The 17612-nt window shown below is 43.4% G+C and overlaps 1 protein-coding gene across 1 annotated transcript; it reads left to right on the top strand.

Moving 5' to 3' along the window:
* The first annotated feature begins 685 nt into the window (after positions 1-685).
* Positions 686-10530, top strand: LOC148011014 (uncharacterized). Its single transcript, XM_087671606.1, has 3 exons — positions 686-751; positions 829-906; positions 10450-10530. The coding sequence occupies exons 1-3, from the start codon at positions 686-688 to the stop codon at positions 10528-10530; spliced, it is 225 nt and encodes a 74-aa protein (XP_087527732.1).
* Positions 10531-17612: the final 7082 nt, after the last annotated feature.

The following is a 17612-nucleotide window of genomic DNA, read 5'->3' as shown; positions in this document are numbered from 1 at the left end:
TTGCCATGGCTTATTCTCCTTTTGCCATTTGTGTGGCCATTGTGGTGGTAGACTTCATATTGGCCATCGAGGTTATGAGTGCTTATGAGAGGGCAGGCTACAAAATTGTATATAAATAACATGTCTGGAAGAGATGCCATCCAAAAATTCACTACTGTTGGCTGCTCAGGCTTAGAGTTGTGGTATGTTCTTACTGTTTGTATATCCTGATATATGACGTTGTTCTTTGGGGACCCTTTATTTTTTAGTACTACACATAGTATGTCGTAGTTCTATACAGGCCTTTGATGACATAATCCTCTTCATTCTCAAATTCACTGAATCTATATCATGATTTGACTTTTGATAAGCTTACTATTTTTTAAATGGTTTCTACAGATGGAGTTTCACTTTGCTTATTGTCTATTTTGGGGTATTGCTCTCCATCACCCTTTATGCAATATCTGTTAACATTACCTCTCAACAAGATGCACTTAGTTTTCTGGTTGATGGAATTAGTCCATGCCTGATAGAACAGTAAACATGGACAATAGGTTTGTGGCCTTTGCATTGCTAAATTCTTTCCCTCCACCTGTCAGGCTGCTACCGGGTTGTTCATTAAAAAAATCTTGAAGGAAAGAAATATGGATTGCTGAGTGGATACCCACAAGTCGACGAGAAAGTGGGTGCTGTTGATCCCCCTTCTATGAGGTCTTACTACACATCAGAAGAAGTTGGAGCAAATGGTTGCCTGATGCAAATTATTTACCAAGTAAGAAGTTTTGGATGTGTCTTAAAGGTGCGCATAATCATTTTTATGCCTTTTCTGATTACATTTTCCACATGCAGGTGGTTTTGGGAGAAACTTTTGTAACAGATGTAGTTTATTGGAACTGTATATTTTTTAGGTATAATTTTGTTGATGTGGTAAATTGTTTCAGGTTTGCTTGATGTGTTTTTCTTACTAAAAAGCAACGGGTTCACTCTGTTTAGAATGATTGAAATAAAAATGATAGCATATGTTAGGATCTTCTAAGTTCTAACCAGCAAAACTCATGGATTAAAGGGCTATGCTCTTCTCTAGTGTCTGGATTGAGGTGCCAACAACCATTCAATTTCTCATTATTGACTAGTTGTCATCTTAGATATTGTCCCAAAGGAGATGTCTATTATTAAAGCTTAGGTGATAGTGCAAGATTGTGGTTTCAATTGAGTCTTCTTTGATTTGTCACTTGGTTGCATACCTTTTTCTGTATGGTGTGGGGGGGTAAGTGTTAACCCCAACACGAAGAAAGCAAAAGGAAATAAAAAAGACGCAGGGCAAAGGCGGAAAAAAGGCAGCCGATCAAAGAAAGAATAAGAGAAAATGACAAAAGCGCAAGGGCAACCTTAAAAGTCCAAGGCAAATACAAAAGGGAAAAGGCGCATTTTAAAATAAAAAGGCGCACCCTGAAATCGTGTAAAAGAGCGCCGGGCTCTCACCCGTGCAATTTGTAAATGTAGATAGGCAGTGGAAAGGAAGCTAGGAAGATAGAAGGACAATGGGAAAAAGGGCCTAGACTACGGCCGGCTATGTAAAAAAGGGAAAAAGAGGATGACCGCCCAAAAGGGATTTAGGGTTTTGTATATAAAGTTGAAAAGTGAATGAGAAGCTCATTCTTGTGTGTGGCAAAAAGTGGTTCTCCTCTTCTTCTTCTTCTTCTTGTTCTTGCTTGCTTGAGCTTGTGCTTGAGACAGAGAGTGTGAGGGAGTGAGGGAGTGAGTGTGTGAGGGTGAGGGACCGAGGAGGAGAAGCTCTCCATCTTCTCCTCTCTTCTTCTCTTCTATTCTCTTCTCTTGTCTTGCTTGCGGCAATGGAGCTTGGAGCGTGGAGCTTGAGGATGGAGCTTGCTTGAAGCTTGCACTTGGATCATGGAGCTACTGCGGGAGAGGAGGTAACTCGAATGGCATGGAGGTAAGCTCACTACACTCGTAGATATGGATGGCGCGTCGGCTATGTGAGAGGTAGCCATTAGTGCTCAGCTTGGAACGCTTGAAACAATAAGCGGTCCGTGGGTCTTGGCGGTTGAGCGAAACCTCCCACATTTTGGTTCTGTTGCCGAGACAAACAGATTCAAGCCTTGAGCGCTTGCGCGCTTCGAATTGAGCATCAAAGTAAGGGTTTCCTCGAACCGGTGCTTGAGATACGTAGGAAGCGAGGGGGTTGAAGATGGTATTCGATCTCCTTGGCAATTAGGTTTGTTGTTTTTCTTGAGATTTATGTTGTGAGATGGAGTAGTGTAGGTATTTATTTTGTGATTTGGATGCATTAGAGTAGGAGAAAACAAAGAAAATAAGCATTAGGGTTACTGTTGTAAAACAGGGCAGAAACAGGGCAAGAATTGTGCAAAAGTTGTAGAAAACTTACTTGTGATGCCTAAGGTCGGCAAGTGAGTTATTGGAGGTGCCAATACCATACTTGGAAGAGGGTATAAGGGCCAGAAGTGGCAAGAAAGGCCACATTGTGCATTGTAGGGTTTCAGGAGAGCAGGAGAGAAGAGAAAAGCTTGGCGAGAAAATCCGCTTCGATCTTGGCATCAAGGAGATCGTCGGCTAGCCTAGGTAATTCTACACCTTTCCCTATAGTAGTATGACCAATTTGGAGTTGCACAACAAGGGGGAAGACCCCCAGCACCCTGCACGTCGAATTTTGCGAGTTGTGGCAAAAACACCCGCGGCTTTCGGCGCGTCTGAGTCACGTCAACTCTGGTCCGAGGCCCAGACTCGGCCCTCGGACCACTCGGCCCACTCGGCCCACACGGCCAAACCCTAGTCGCATCCGAGTTAACCCATCCAAGACTCAAATTCGGCCCTCGACCACGTCCCACATCTGGCCCTCGGCCCAGGTGCCTCGGCCCGTTCGAGTGACCATGTCCGAATTCGTCCGAATCGTCTGAAATTTACACTCGGCCCGTCCGAGTGACCCACTCGGACCCTGCAATTCGGACCTGTTAGGCCGAATTTAGATTTTCTCAAATTTTAGCCAGAAGATAGAGAAATTAACCGAGAAACCATAGAGAGTAGAAACCATATCAGAGATCCATTATCGGGCTGAAACTGAGAGTAAGTGATTCAGATTTGGCCGTAAACAGTCCTCCAAAGTGTGCATGGCTTTTACCGTAACGGCCCTGCGGGCTGGGGGGGACTGCCCCCTTGGACCCCTGTAGGGGGCTCCGCACCTCCCCCGAGTAGGTTGGAGAGAAAACGCGCGCTGTGACAGGCCCTCCAAATTGGACCCTAATGTAGCAAGGGCTCTACACAAGCATGGAGTCTCACTTGCAATAGAGCAACCAAAAGCCTATACCCAAACAGAGAGAAACAAAGACCTTAGAACATCAGTGGGCCAATCTAGCCATCTAGGGCAAAAAGGCCACACCATGGGAACAAAAAGACATTGTGTTCAAACAGTGTCTAGTCAGAGAAAAATGCAACTTCAGCAAGCTACAAATGCGAAGACGACTAGACACGACGCTCTTGACGAGAGATGTACCTTAAATAGCATTGCACTGACGATCCAAGATAGTAGTGGATAATCCACATCTGGTCATGTAGTCGAGAACTCAAGGGCATCTGTCAGAAGGCTTAAATTTACAAGCCAAGACCCGGAAGATGAAGACATAGTACCACCTGCTTATCTTAGGGTCAAACTCACCGCGAAAAGAGAGCATACTATTGATGCTCTAATTGATGAAGGAGCAGATTTTAATATCTTGACCTATGAATCATGGACCCTACTAGGCCAACCGGAGCTCACACCGATGGATGCAACTCTTAATCCTTATGGGGAACACCCACAAGCACTTCTAGGGAAGTGCAGAATCCTTGTAACTATTGAAACAGAAAGCTTGCCACTCCTGTTCTATGTTCCTCCCAATAGCGAGAGTGGTGGAAAGGAAATCCTCCTAGGAAGGCCCTTCAAAAAGGCTACCAAGTGTGAGGCTGAGTACGTAGCTTAGAGGATACACTTGACACTACCGGGTGTGAGGATAGTCACGACCTTTAGCAAGGGTGACCTCAGCAAACCTCAAGGGAAAGGCAAGGAAGGTGTTGACATAACAGTCAAGCTTGCTGACGAGAGCAAGGACTTGCTGGAAGAGTTTATACAAGCACATGTCGAACAATGAGAGTCAGTGAGTGAGGCCAGGCCTGAAAAAAGAAGGTCAAGAGACAATGCCAAGGATGGGCTTTGGACTTACAAATATCGTAGAAGACCCCAAAAGAAGCCCAAGCCTTATAGACGCAGGCATCGATGGAGGGTCAGCACTACGCCGCGATGGATACCCAAAGCGTTGCTGCGTGCTCAAGGGTACTACGCAGGTAACCGATGGATTTGGGTACCAAAATCCCCTACTAACTCGCCTCCATTAGTTGAAGGCCAGAGTGCATCTAAAGCAATGAAGCACAGAAAGAAGTCTAAGAGAAACTTTAGGTCTCGAGGCAAGAAACCAGACATGATTGTTCGAAGGAAAGAGCCTCAGCCTAGCACGCTAAATAGACAGATGTCATATGTAGCCATTGAGCGTGCACAAAAGCCATTAGTGCCCAAGGAGCCTTTGATTCCCCACGAGGATAAGGGGTGCCAGAGGCACCATGCTACTTGTGAGATGGCTAATTACTCAACAAAACAAATGGCACAATCACCTAATAGCCTTGAGCAAATCATTCGGCCAGTGCCAAGTCCACCTAAGAGTCCTAGATCTCCTATATCCTCTTTTGCCAAACGAACACAGGAAGCACAACAAGAGTCGTCAAGGGTGGCTGCTCAATCCCAATCTCCATCTCCATCTAAGCTTCCAAATGTCCAAGAGGTGGGACATGACACCATCTATAGCTCTCGGCCCAAGGGTATGCCTATGCAACCTAAGGTGGCTAGCTCAACTAATACTTGGCCTACATAAGTGAATTCTCTAAGAGCAACGACCACTTCCAATTGCCCTAAGGACTTGACACCACAATCCACCAAGGGTAGCCAGCCCACTAAACTAGCTGTTACTACTTCCAATCAGGAATCACAGCAGTCACAGCCCTTAGCTGTGACAAGACCCCTTGCAGACGGTGTCCTTAGTAGTTTACCTATGGAGGAGGTGTCACAACCAACTTCACTAACAACTCCAGCCCTTCCTAAGTACCTAAAGCCTAGGCTTGAGGAGAAACCTCTCAAAGATGTGGTCAAGGAGGTGGCGCATCGAACCACGCAACTGGACAAGGCTATTCAGCAGGCCACGGATATGTCCCATAAGGACACACTAGAGAGAGAGAATGCCGAGGTTCAACCAAGCACGTAAATGGTTGACCTAGTCCAAGGTTCTGAGTCGTTGAGCGATGCACCTTCATTGACCAAGAAAAAGAGGAGAAAACAATGAAGGCAACAACAATCACACGTGGTTGTGGACCCCAAGAGCATTGAGACCAAGAGCGATGGAGAACTGGGGAATAAAGCATTGAGTCCATCCACCAATGAAACCGTTAATGCCTCTCCTAATAGCGGTGAACCCTCAGACGCACCCGTGTGCTCTGAAAAACCAAAGCAACCGTTGCCATCAACAGTTGCTTGCAACACTCTATCCACTGACAATAGAACTCGCATTGACCAATCAAGAGTGGATACAACATCGTCACAATAGGGTGACAAATCTATACCGGTCACATCCGAGAAGAACCATGATGAAATAGCAGCAAAACCTCAGGAGAAACGTGAGAACCCCAAGAGCATAAGAAATCCTAGCGTTGACCAATCTTGCTCATCTAGACCTGAGCCCCCAGCCATGCTAAAGCCTAAGGAAACTCTTAGAACTTTGCATGAGATAGCAACCGAGCAAGCCCTCGTTGAACATAGAAGTGTCACAGAATGCTTAACTGAGTTGGATGCTAAGCTCAAAGTGATCGCGTGTGTCTACGTCCTTATAGACATGGGCACAATCCCCAAGGAGCAACTTGGAGATTACTTGACCTTTCCTCTATCATGGGAAGAACAAGAACATCTTAACGGGCACTACGACAGGGTCCTGCATGAACGCATGCGACTCATCCTTGACGAGGAGGCTGACGAACTGCGCTTAACCATCATGTTCAATGAAATGCTCTGCCGACCGAATCTCGTAGACATAGAGCAACTAAAGCGATTGTCAGTAGGCCAGAGTCAATTTGAGCAGCGTTGGTGCGAAAGCTGTGTTGTAATGGCCGAACTAGGGGCTCAGATCATGACGGTCTCAGAAGAGCGATTGGCCAAATGGCGGTCTCAAAGAGACCCAACCTATGTGGCACCAACTTTCCTTCGAGTGTTGACTGACATTCGGGGTACGGACTTAGTTGGAACTAGGCTACAGGGCCCTTTGATTGATAAGGTTCTCACTGAGGAGGAGTTACATATTGCCAGTAGACTTGGTCAAGGTTTCATGCTACTCGACGTGGCAAAATACCTATCAGTATTAAGTAAGCTGCCGCGAATACTAGATGCGTGTGCCATGCTCCGGTACAACCCCGAGTTCTACACTTGGTTCTTATCCTCGTGAAGTGACATGGATTCACAAATATGTATATAAATAAACACTACTTTTTGTGTCCCCGTGTATAAACAATGTCAACACACACAAGCAATGATAGTCAAGCGCAGGGAGAAGAGTGGGGTCAGATAAACTAAGCTCCTCAAGTCCTCCTCTCATCACACATTCAAAAACCATGTGACCAGACCCACCTCCAAGTGAAGGGCATACAACCCACATTGCCGCCATAGGGAGCCTTGACCAACAACTCTGATGATGTAGACAGGGTGTAATCCCTTCCAAAACACCTGCTTTCCTTTTTGATCTATCCTTTCGAGGATGTGCCCTGTCCCACTCCACGACAACCAGTCCACGCGACTTAGCATAAGCTAATATCCGCTAATGACTAGAGGCAACACGAACATCATCATGGGGGACATTCCTCTACAACAAACACCGCATGACTCACCCCTCCCCTTGTTGTCATATGCGCTTAATAAACCACACTAAAATCCTTTCCATGCAAACAGTTGTATCCTATATCCAGGTCTAACCCTTGGATTGCGTCTTGCAGGCTTCCTTTTTTGGTGGAACTCATGGAGAATCATGGCGATCTGGCATGCAAAGACACTCTTCGCAAAAGATGGGAGCATGTGGCATGCGCCCCTCCACCGGAGCACTATGTACCCACCATCAAGAGGTATGCCAAGAAGCGAGGCCCTAAGCGACACTGTCCAGGGCTAAGGCCGAAGAATCCTCGAGTCAAGATAGCCAAGACTTAAAACGCGCAACAGGTAGCAGCACTAGTGGCACGAACCCCCAGTTCACGCTCGGGCCCCAGATGCTCAAGGGCAGCTCGGGCAAGAGAAGAATTTAATGAATTATTTAAAGACATTCTGGAGATGGTAGCGGGCCGGGACTACACCATTCATGTCCTGGCCGACATGTTCCCTACCCAACCCCACGGGAGCCCCACACCAGCAGAGCCCCAATCACCCGGCCACCCAGACTCGTCCCGCCTCGTACAAATTGAGTAGCCCATGTTGCATAAAGGGCTTATCAAATGCTAACTGGCCATGACTTTTTCTTTAAATGGTTAAGTGTTGACATGTTCTCGACTTGTATGAACTTTTCATATCTACGTCTAATATATTTCATGTCTTTAGCAAAAGAAAAAGCTAATCAAGCACAGGTGATAAATGTCTAAGTCAACACCATAGAATTCCGATAAGTGATGTCTCCTTGCATCACACTGTTTTATTATAGTTGCGGCAAAGACCATGCATGTACTCTCATGAAGCGACAAGTGGATACAGGATGAGACACGTCTTTGCGCGAAAGTGTTCAATGCCCGATCACCGCAAGACCATCGACCCCACAAGAAGCCGCAGCAGAGCCACGCTGCCAACCGCCCATATCACATGGCCCAAAGCACATTTATGGGTCACGCTCCCCTTCTGGGTCAAGCTCTATAGTTGGCTCACGGCAGTCGTTACGTCAATCGTACCAACATCGCGTGTGTCGCAAGGAAGTTGCAATATCTCAAGTGTGTCTCCCCATCTCAACAACGGATTCTCTAACAACGAGGTTGGGGCGCAATTGTAATGGTTGTATTCAGGCAAGGAAAAAAAAAAACGAAACGAATGAAAAAAATAAGAAGCACCCACGATTACAGCACAGCACCTAGGGGTCCTCAAATTAGGTACGTCTAGTGACCTTGGTCGCCTGGCTTCGTCCCTAGTCCCCTAGCCCTTTACCATCACCCACAATTGTTCAGGGCACATCAAGGGCAGGATATACCTAGGGAGCTTGTCTCGCCTATGGTTCGACCTGTCCCCCTCATCCACTTGCACACTTCTCTCTTGCACTCTGCCGGAGTACCATTGCAATCAGTGGTGATAAGCACCGCACGATTTGCCATGAAAAGTACACCGTATTCATCAAGCAAGTCCAATAGTTTCCAACTACTGAGAGTGCGGTGTCCTTGTATTCAATTCTGCTACGTCGTGTGTCACAATGCAAAGGATGTCTCATATACCTTCATGTGTTCTTCTTCTCCACATGGAAAACTTTGCTTCATCCACGCATTGTTATGAGAAACTAGCCCGCGGTCTTCTAACTACGTAATATCTAAGTATGCACAAGCACTCACATAATATCTGCACCGAAGTATATCCACAGTTTGGGTCCTCAAGTGCAGGACAATACTCCAGGCTTGCTTAGAGTTCGACCTATCTCCCAAACTAATCAAAATATGTCTTGTGCACAATCGCAAAGACTAGCACTACGCTTAGGGAGAGACCACATGAGAGGTTTTCAATTGCAGGTGTTGAAGACTCCAACGAAGGTATCATTCGCTCTTCATCAACACCCAACTCTAAATGCTTCTCCCTCACCATCCGACAAGCCCGCAAAGAATCGTCATGTGCAGCATCCCCAACAAACCAACACTTGTGCCGGCCATCAATGCAATCCCCAACACAGACTAGCCCTACCACCAACTCTAACAACCTTCCACCAGCCACCTTGGCCACCAACAGGCCCCCCGGACCTTCTCCTACACTACCACCAACACTCCTCCACGGAAACCACAGGCGTCCTTGTCATCCACGTCTTCGGTGCGCATGTTATAGCCTGCTACCTACGACGGTGAGTGCCATGGGACTGGCACTCGTCTAGGAGGGGGATAATGTTAACCCCAACACGAAGAAAGCAAAAGGAAATAAAAAAGACGTAGGGCAAAGGCGGAAAAAAGGCAGCCGACCAAAGAAAGAATAGGAGAAAAGGACAAAAGCGCAAGGGCAACCTTAAAAGTCCAAGGCAAATACAAAAGAGAAAAGGCGCATTTTAAAATAAAAAGGCACACCCTGAAATCGTGTAAAAGAGCACCGGGTTCTCACCCGTGCAATTTGTAAATGTAGACGGGCGGTGGAAAGGAAGCTAGGAAGATAGAAGGACAATGGGAAAAAGGGCTAGGCTACGGCCGGCCATATAAAAAAGGGAAAAAGGGGATGACCGCCCAAAAGGGATTTAGGGTTTTGTATATAAAGTTGAAAAGTGAATGAGAAGCTCATTCTTGTGTGCGGCAAAAAGTGGTTCTCCTTTTCTTCTTCTTCTTCTTCTTCTTGCTTGCTTGAGCTTGTGCTTGAGAGAGGGAGTGTGAGAGTGTGAGGGAGTGAGTGTGTGAGGGTGAGGGACCGAGGAGGAGAAGCTCTCCATCTTCTCCTCTCTTCTTCTCTTCTCTTCTCTTCTCTTCTCTTCTCTTCTCTTGCTCGCGGCAATGGAGCTTGGAGCGTGGAGCTTGAGGATGGAGCTTACTTGAAGCTTGCACTTGGATCGTGGAGCTGCCAGAGTGCAACTCGAACGGCATGGAGGTAAGCTCACTACACTCGTAGATATGGATGGCGTGTCGGCTATGTGAGAGGTATCCATTAGTGCTTGGCTTGGAATGCTTGAAACAATAAACGGTCCGTGGGTCTTGGCGGTTGAGCGAAACCTCCCACAGTAAGCATGTGCTCTTGCCCACTCAGACACTTGAACTTTCTTACCAATATGGGGATGTGTATCTTATTTCAAAAAATAGTACCACATTGTCTAATTGTTTTGAAAATTTAGGTAGATAGTTGGGGGAGTCTAACAGTCTCAATCACTGGGTTCCTGGTTTAGGCTACCCCAGTCTATTTAAATGCATTCTTTCTTGAATCATAAAGCATGCATCTTTATAGTTATTTGTATACTTTTTCTTTCCAATTTAGGTTATGAAGTGGCACAAAAATTGATTATAGTGTTGAATGAATGTTTTGTATGTGAGCTTGTGTTCTATCTTTAGACAACTGATTCAAGTGGTAAAATGTCATAAATATTGAACATTGTAAAGTCATGATTTGCATAGTGGGCATGTTTATGAAGTTTGTGAGAGTACTAAGAACTTTCTTGGGGTTTTTTTCAGATAGAGATTAGTATGCATGTGGTAAATCTGGTTTTCCTACTTGGGGAGCTTGCTTTGAATAATACGGTGAGCATTTTATGAGATAAGTATTTCCTACTATGTATAGTACACTTTTTTGCATGTCATATATCATGAAGATATTTTGCAAAGCTTCATCACCACTAAAAAGCTAAACTCTTTTATGAAGCCTTAAGAGCTAGTTGTGCTCAATTCTGTGATAAAAATAGTGTTGTATATTTATTACATAAGGATTTGCTTTAAAAATTTCTTTAAAAAATAAATTTACAGTAAGGGATTTATAAATTATGGTAAGAATTTACAAAAGGATTTTTAAAAAAACACAAAAAAAGTTACATAGGGATATATAAAACATACCATGAACGCACGTCATATATAGGATTCATACATAATGACCCCCCCCCCCCCCGGCGAGCAAACCACATAGGGGTTGGATTGGGACTTAATGCTAATGTGAGGTGGTGTTTACCATTGATAGTAGGATACCTTACCACATGCCAATTTTTTTCAAGAATACCATTAAAAAAATATTAGAGAGTAGATGATATAGTGTGTGTGGCAGGAGAGGCCCATTGATTGGCATGCATCGTGAAATTGACGTATGCATGTCATGAGATAGTCCTTTCTTGTCACGATGTGTGTATGTATATGTGTGCACACATCCACATGTGTGACTGGAGAGGCCTTTTGATTAGCATGCACCATGAATTCGGGATATGTATGTCAAGAGAACTGATAAGGCAATCCTCTCCTATCACTCATTGTGCGAAGGTGTATACTCTTCACATGCACGTGTATGGCAAGGGATCATTGACTGGCATGTATGTGTGTTATGAGATGGGTCTCTTGCCATGCATTATTTGCATCTTTGATTCTTTGTGCATATGTATTTTGTAGTCACTTGTGAGATACGTGGATTGGCATGTGTCGTGTATTCAATGTATACATGTCATGATACTTGTCTCGTGATGTATGTGTGTGTGTGTAGGGCTGAAAGATACTTGTCAAGTAGGCACTCAGTCAAGTCGGAGTGTCTTTTGACAAGTATATTACAATTGATGTAACGTGTCCGCTCGTCCACTTGTGGGACACGTCTTAATAGCCCATCCGGAAGAGAGTCTAGAAAGCACCACCTGGCACTCGCAAGGAATGTCACAGGGTTTGCGATCTAGGTCTTCTCAAGTCTGCCCCAAGCAGAAGTATCTGGTCGTTCCCACTTAGGACCGACCTAAAGTCGGGGTTTCTTTCCTATCAGCAAAGTCTCTAGGAAGTAGCTAGCGTCGACTCCAGATGAACCACTTTGCATAGGAACAACAGAGTCAAAGTGGATTTATGCTGCACTTGGTTCATGGAGAATGGAAAACGAGAGGGATGTGAAACTCAACATCTCTGTCCATAAGGCATAGTCCCATTCCGCTCCCCTAAAACAACATAAATCGGGTCTCTAACTCTACCAACTCTAGGTCTTCACAGTTTTGTTATCACGTCTTTTGAGAAAAGTTCCCAGCTAACCAGGACCACCCTTTCGTAGGTCCCCAAGTCACGTCCACCGCACTTTTCTTGGTTTGCTTAGTTATCTAATTACCTACCACATTATGTTTGACATGCAAAAGTAGCTCCCATAATTAATCAATTTAAACACAAGTTCCTTTACGTAACTTAGGCATTGACACAAAAACAATGTCAAGCAAGCTTCTTTTTCAAATATCTGATATTTATTTATCATAGTCCTGGAATACATCAAGTATCATGCCCGAAGGCTATCCCAACAATCAACAGGATTGCTGCTCCAAGTTTCGCTCGTAGACTAGTACACGGGCCTCGAGATCCCATCTCGAGTCACGTCAGCCTCTTGTGCGGGATCCGGAGGCAAGGAATTTACAGCCAGAGCCTCCCCTGGCACCCAAGCGTCCTCCTGCTCCAAGCAACATCCACGGAGAGACCTCTCGCGGTGGGTTCAGTCCATGTACCCAGCGTAGCTACTAACAACCCCTTTGGATAGGGCCAGGTGGGCAGTCAAAGGTAATTGAACCTGCCTCTCCCTCCAGGCTCTGAGGCATTAAGTGATTTGCCTTGAATTAGTTCCTTGAGCAAAGAAGTTCAAACAATGTACCTAAGTGTACAATCACAATCATTTCAATGGTCGTTCGTACGACTAACTGCTAAAGTGTGATTCCTTTTTCCCGAATACTCCCAACATTCGATCCTAGATCGTTCGTGACTTGGCGTGATTCTAGGGACTTGGCAAGCTAGGTTGCTTGTTTCCCCTTTTTCTTTGGGTTAGGGTTTGTACCCTACCGACCCTAATTGTCCTTACCTTAGGTCTCATTGTGAAATAGATCATGGACAACCTTGTCGTCCTCGGTTGGTCAACTTGTTGGTTATCTCCTAGAACCCTTGAAGTACCTATGTACCTTTAACTTTGATCTTAATTGATCAAGATTGTCTATCCCCTTGACCATGGCTAGTCAAGATAGTTTTGTTTAGAACAGTTCCTACTCTGTCTTAAGTATAATCTTCTTAAGCCCTCTTAATAATGATCACATGCACTAAGCTTTTACCTATCCCTCTTGAATTCACCAAGGACTTTGACATGGGATTCATGGATCTCAGTCCCATTTGGTAAATTACAAACAATGTTGAATTTTTCCAACAACTTTAATGCACGCAATGTAATGCCATGCCTTCTTTTCAATGCTTACAAGTTTGATATAATCCATAGATATTTTATGCCACACATGCGAAGGTATTTTCTATGCATGCAATCTTAACATTATCCTCTATGTAATTATTTACACGATCTATAATCTTCTTGAATGATTTGATCTTTATAACTTTATGTGATCATTGTATGAGTCTAGCCGCACTTTAATCTTTTCTACAGTTTATTACATGTACCTTAGAATCCATCTTGCGATATGGAGATGCACTTTGCTTCTTTCGATGTCCTCTGAAATGTATTTTGCAAGAACTTGTGCAAGGAGCAATGCACTTTATGCAGGAATTGATGCAAGACAATTTTGGTAATTTACGATGCAATTATCTAATCAATTTCACCTATTATGAAGTCATCTTACAATGAAAAGTATCTTGTTTGTTACATACATCACAACTAAGTTCATACCTAGGAAATTATTAATCACGCAATTAATGAGATGCATGTGAATATGATTTTAAATATGATAATTATAATCTATGATTTAATAATAGAGCAACCTAGGTTTGGAGTGATGTCTTGATTCCAGTGGTATTTATGCCTGATAAACCGTTTGCGGTTGCGGTGCCATCTTGATTCGAACCGCCATCCATACTTGCGGGGTTTCCAACCATCCTTGTGGAACTATGCTTTGGGGCCATACTCGAAGATGCGTGTATGAGAGATAGAATCCTTGCACTCTCCTATGCACATGTAAGTAGACTCTTGCAGCCTCTCCTTGAGTGGAGAAAAGATAATGAAGGGGAGGGGTGTATTTTTGGAAATATTGGAGGAGTGTGTGGCATCTCTTTAAGGGGGGGGGGGGGGGGGGGGGGGGGGGGGGGGTTATGGGGGGGAAGACGGCCGTTAACGACCGCCACCCCTCCACTTGGGGGGTGCATGCCCCCTTCTCTTTACTCCCTCTCTCTCTCTCTCTATCCGCGCCATGCAGTTGGCAGGGGGAGAGTAAAAAAATTTAAGTTAATTTGAAAAAATTTAAGAAGAGGGGGGTTTCTTATGCACCGGGGGGGAGGGGATATTACAATTCACTTGGCATTGTGTTGTGAACTCGGCATAGATGTGTCATTTTGATTGTGACACCCTCCCTTCCCCCTTGGGTATGGATGGGCACTTGGTCGTGAATTATGCTAGATAGTATATTGATGGGCTACAAATGAATAAATAAGTGATGGTCATTTGGTCGTGTTTTTGGATACATAATGTCCTGAAATGCTAGTTATTTGGTGTTGCTTGATGGGATGGGCATTTAGGTCATACACTCGACCATAAAGTGTCCTCGCGTGTGTAGATCTTTAAAACTCTAGCAATATTTTTGTGTATTTATGCTTTTATGAGAAAACAACTTGATGCAATCTATGTTTCATCTTCATTGTTCAATGTCTAAATGACATCATGTAATTTTAACTCAAATGAAGTCTACAACACTAGTATAATCGAAGATTGGTATCACGTAATTTTGTTTTTAAACAAGGATTGTATATCAAATGCTTTTATTCAAGTGATGTAATCTAACTTATGATTGGGAGGAAAGGTCTTGGGTGCCATGCTTATATGTTTTTTTCCTTTGTCAGAGATTGGAGGAATTGGCCTTGTTGAGATGGCTCTTAACGTTGCCAAAGCACTCTGCATTTGCTTAATAGAGGCCATATCATCTAGTACAGAAGAGCAAATATCATTCATTAATAGCAATGATGTTGCATTTGTCAACTTTTGCAATCGAGCATGTATAGCTATGAGTGCCTTGTTACAGCAATAAGGGCTTTCACACTTAGTTACTGATGTAATCATGGATCCTGAGAAAAACTTGCATCCTTGTCGCACATTGCTCAAAAACACACCTAAGATACTTGAAGATCTTAGGGAGTTAGCACCATCATTTGTATCAAATAAGAACTTGGTCTTGTGGAACACAAAGTGGAGAGAGGAGGTGGCATGTTCAAAGTGAGCGAAGGACTTGTCTGGTGCCTCCTCTCTGCCAAAGCATTTGAAGACTGCAATAGGTGCAAGTCCTAGTCCCAATTCTATAGGACAGCAAGATGATCCGTTAGGGGCAAGAACTATGTGGCGGACATTGAGGAATCACCAATGTGCACCAACAATTGGCATTCCTTTTGATGGAATCAAGCCAGGCAGAGACATCAGTGTTGAAGGCTCCTTCTGGCAACAATGTGTGGAAGCCACAATAGATAATATAAGTTATTTTCCTACATTTTGTGCCAAAATGTACAAGGGCTCTAATAATGCCAAGTTACAACAATTTCAAGTGAAGCGTGGGATGATACAAAAGGTCAATGCATCGATTGTGCAATGCATTGCCTTCACTTTTGAGCCCCCTTGGGTATTAGTCGTCCCCTTATTCAATGGTGGTACATTGAATGATATATTGATATGGGGTCCTTTCAAGGAATGTAGATATAGAAGAACAATCAAGCACTTGCACAAGATATCAATGGGATTCAGCCCTAATCTTGACAAGGTGCCCAATGCAGAGGAGAAAGCTAGGATTGGGGGTGTTATCAATAATATGCCAAATATTATTCATGCAATAGTGGATGGGATGAAGGATGTGAATAGTGTCAGCATCATCCATTCAGACTTGCATGCTAAGAACATGGTACTAGACTTTACCAAAGAGAGCATCCCTAGGGTTGGCATCATAGACTGAGGTCTAATGCTCATTTCTGGCATGACAAGATCAGCAATCAAATGTGGTGGTCCAAATGATCCCATGCACCTCGTAGATGAGCATGACGAAAAGGAGAGTTGGAAAGGAGAAGACAACCTTGGATTGCACCTGAGATCTACGACCCACTGTACTAGTCTGCCTATAGCAAGGAGTCTAATATGAATGCAATTGGCTGGCTCATCATCTGTCTTGTTGATTTTTGGCGCCTAGGCCAAAACTTGTGGTTGTGTAGAAAGCTAAGGGATGCCCCACATGAAGTGATCATGCATTTGATAGAGTTAAAGGCAAGTGATTGCATGTTGGTAGATGATAGGGTTGCATGTATATCCTTTGTAGACCTCGATGACTTTTTGAGGGTAGAGTGTGGGATTGCTCCTACAAAGGCACGGAGACCCCTTGTAGAGCTTGGTCCTATCTTAGCTCACCCCTTTTGAGTAACCCGACTCCCACAATCTCTACTTGCATTTTGTAAAACAATCTATCAGTTTTTGGAGTTTCCATGACTTGTGAATCCAAACATGTCTTGAAAAGATTGGCAACTTTGCAAAACTTTATACTCCATGGAATGGAACTCGTAATTTGTGCTTATAGATTAAGTTAGTTAAGTGCTTTTAATTGTTAGGAGTATTTGTTCCAAGATTGCGTGTCTATATTATTCACGATTTGTTTTATATGATTGATGGTTTTTTTAAAGTTTTGAAATTCACTATTTGCACTATGTCACGTTTTATATCACGGTGAAGATTATATATATATAAATTGTTTCTAGTTAGCAAATGTGAAACACTAGTGAGTATTCTAATGCATACACGAGGTTTATGAGTGCGAATAGTCATATCTTGATATTTACATCATAGAACACAATGCTTATCATAATGCACGTAATAAAGGTAACACTTAGAAAATTTCATAGTCACTAGAACCACTGAGAGATTTTTATCAACGTTTGATAGCTACTTTGCGATTAATTCCATGATAAACTTGGATATCAAATTATTAACCATATTACATTTTATCTCCATTGAGCTAGTGTCATTATTTAGTAAGGTTTGTTAAAATGTGCAACAATGTGTGTGTGTGTGTGTGTGTGTGTGTGTGTGTGTGTGTGTGTGTGTTATTCCTTGTAAATAAGATGCTTCAATCTAAAACCTTGAAACCAATATTTTATGGGTCATAGTTAAGTTGGTAATGGTCTATATGTTTCTTTCAATTTCAAGTTATATTTGCTTTTCTATGCAACTAGTATAAAATGTGTAAGGATGTGTATGTGCACAAATTTAAGGGTGTTGTTCCTTGTTGGAAACAAGGTGATTTAATCTAAAGACTTGAAACCAATCTTTTATGGGCCTTGATTAAGTTGGTAATGGTTTATATCTTTCTTTAAATTCCAAGTTATATTTGGATTTATGTGTAATTGCTATAAAGTGTGATTATATGTGTGTGTGCACGAGTGTGTTGTGTGTGTTGTTCCTGGCAAACAAGTTGCTTTGATCTAAAATCTTGAAGCCAATCTTTTGTGAGTCGTAGTTAAGTGGAAATTGTTTGTACGTTTCTTTGATTTTCAAGTTATATTTGGATTTATGTGAAACCGGTATTCTTTAAAAGTTGATATATGCGTGAAGATTTGTTGTTTTCTTTGTTTTGGTCATCAAAAGAATGAAATAAAAGCTTGTTGATGTTACAAGATAGATTTTATTGCATTAGAATCCCCTTTTCCTTGGTGTTCCTCTTAGGACTCCATGT

Source organism: Lygodium microphyllum, chromosome 29 (genome assembly GCF_053477565.2).
Source record: "Lygodium microphyllum isolate KBCC chromosome 29, Lygodium_microphyllum_v1.1.10, whole genome shotgun sequence".
Classification (NCBI taxonomy): Eukaryota; Viridiplantae; Streptophyta; class Polypodiopsida; order Schizaeales; family Lygodiaceae; genus Lygodium; species Lygodium microphyllum.
This window is presented reverse-complemented; position numbering and strand designations above follow the sequence as displayed.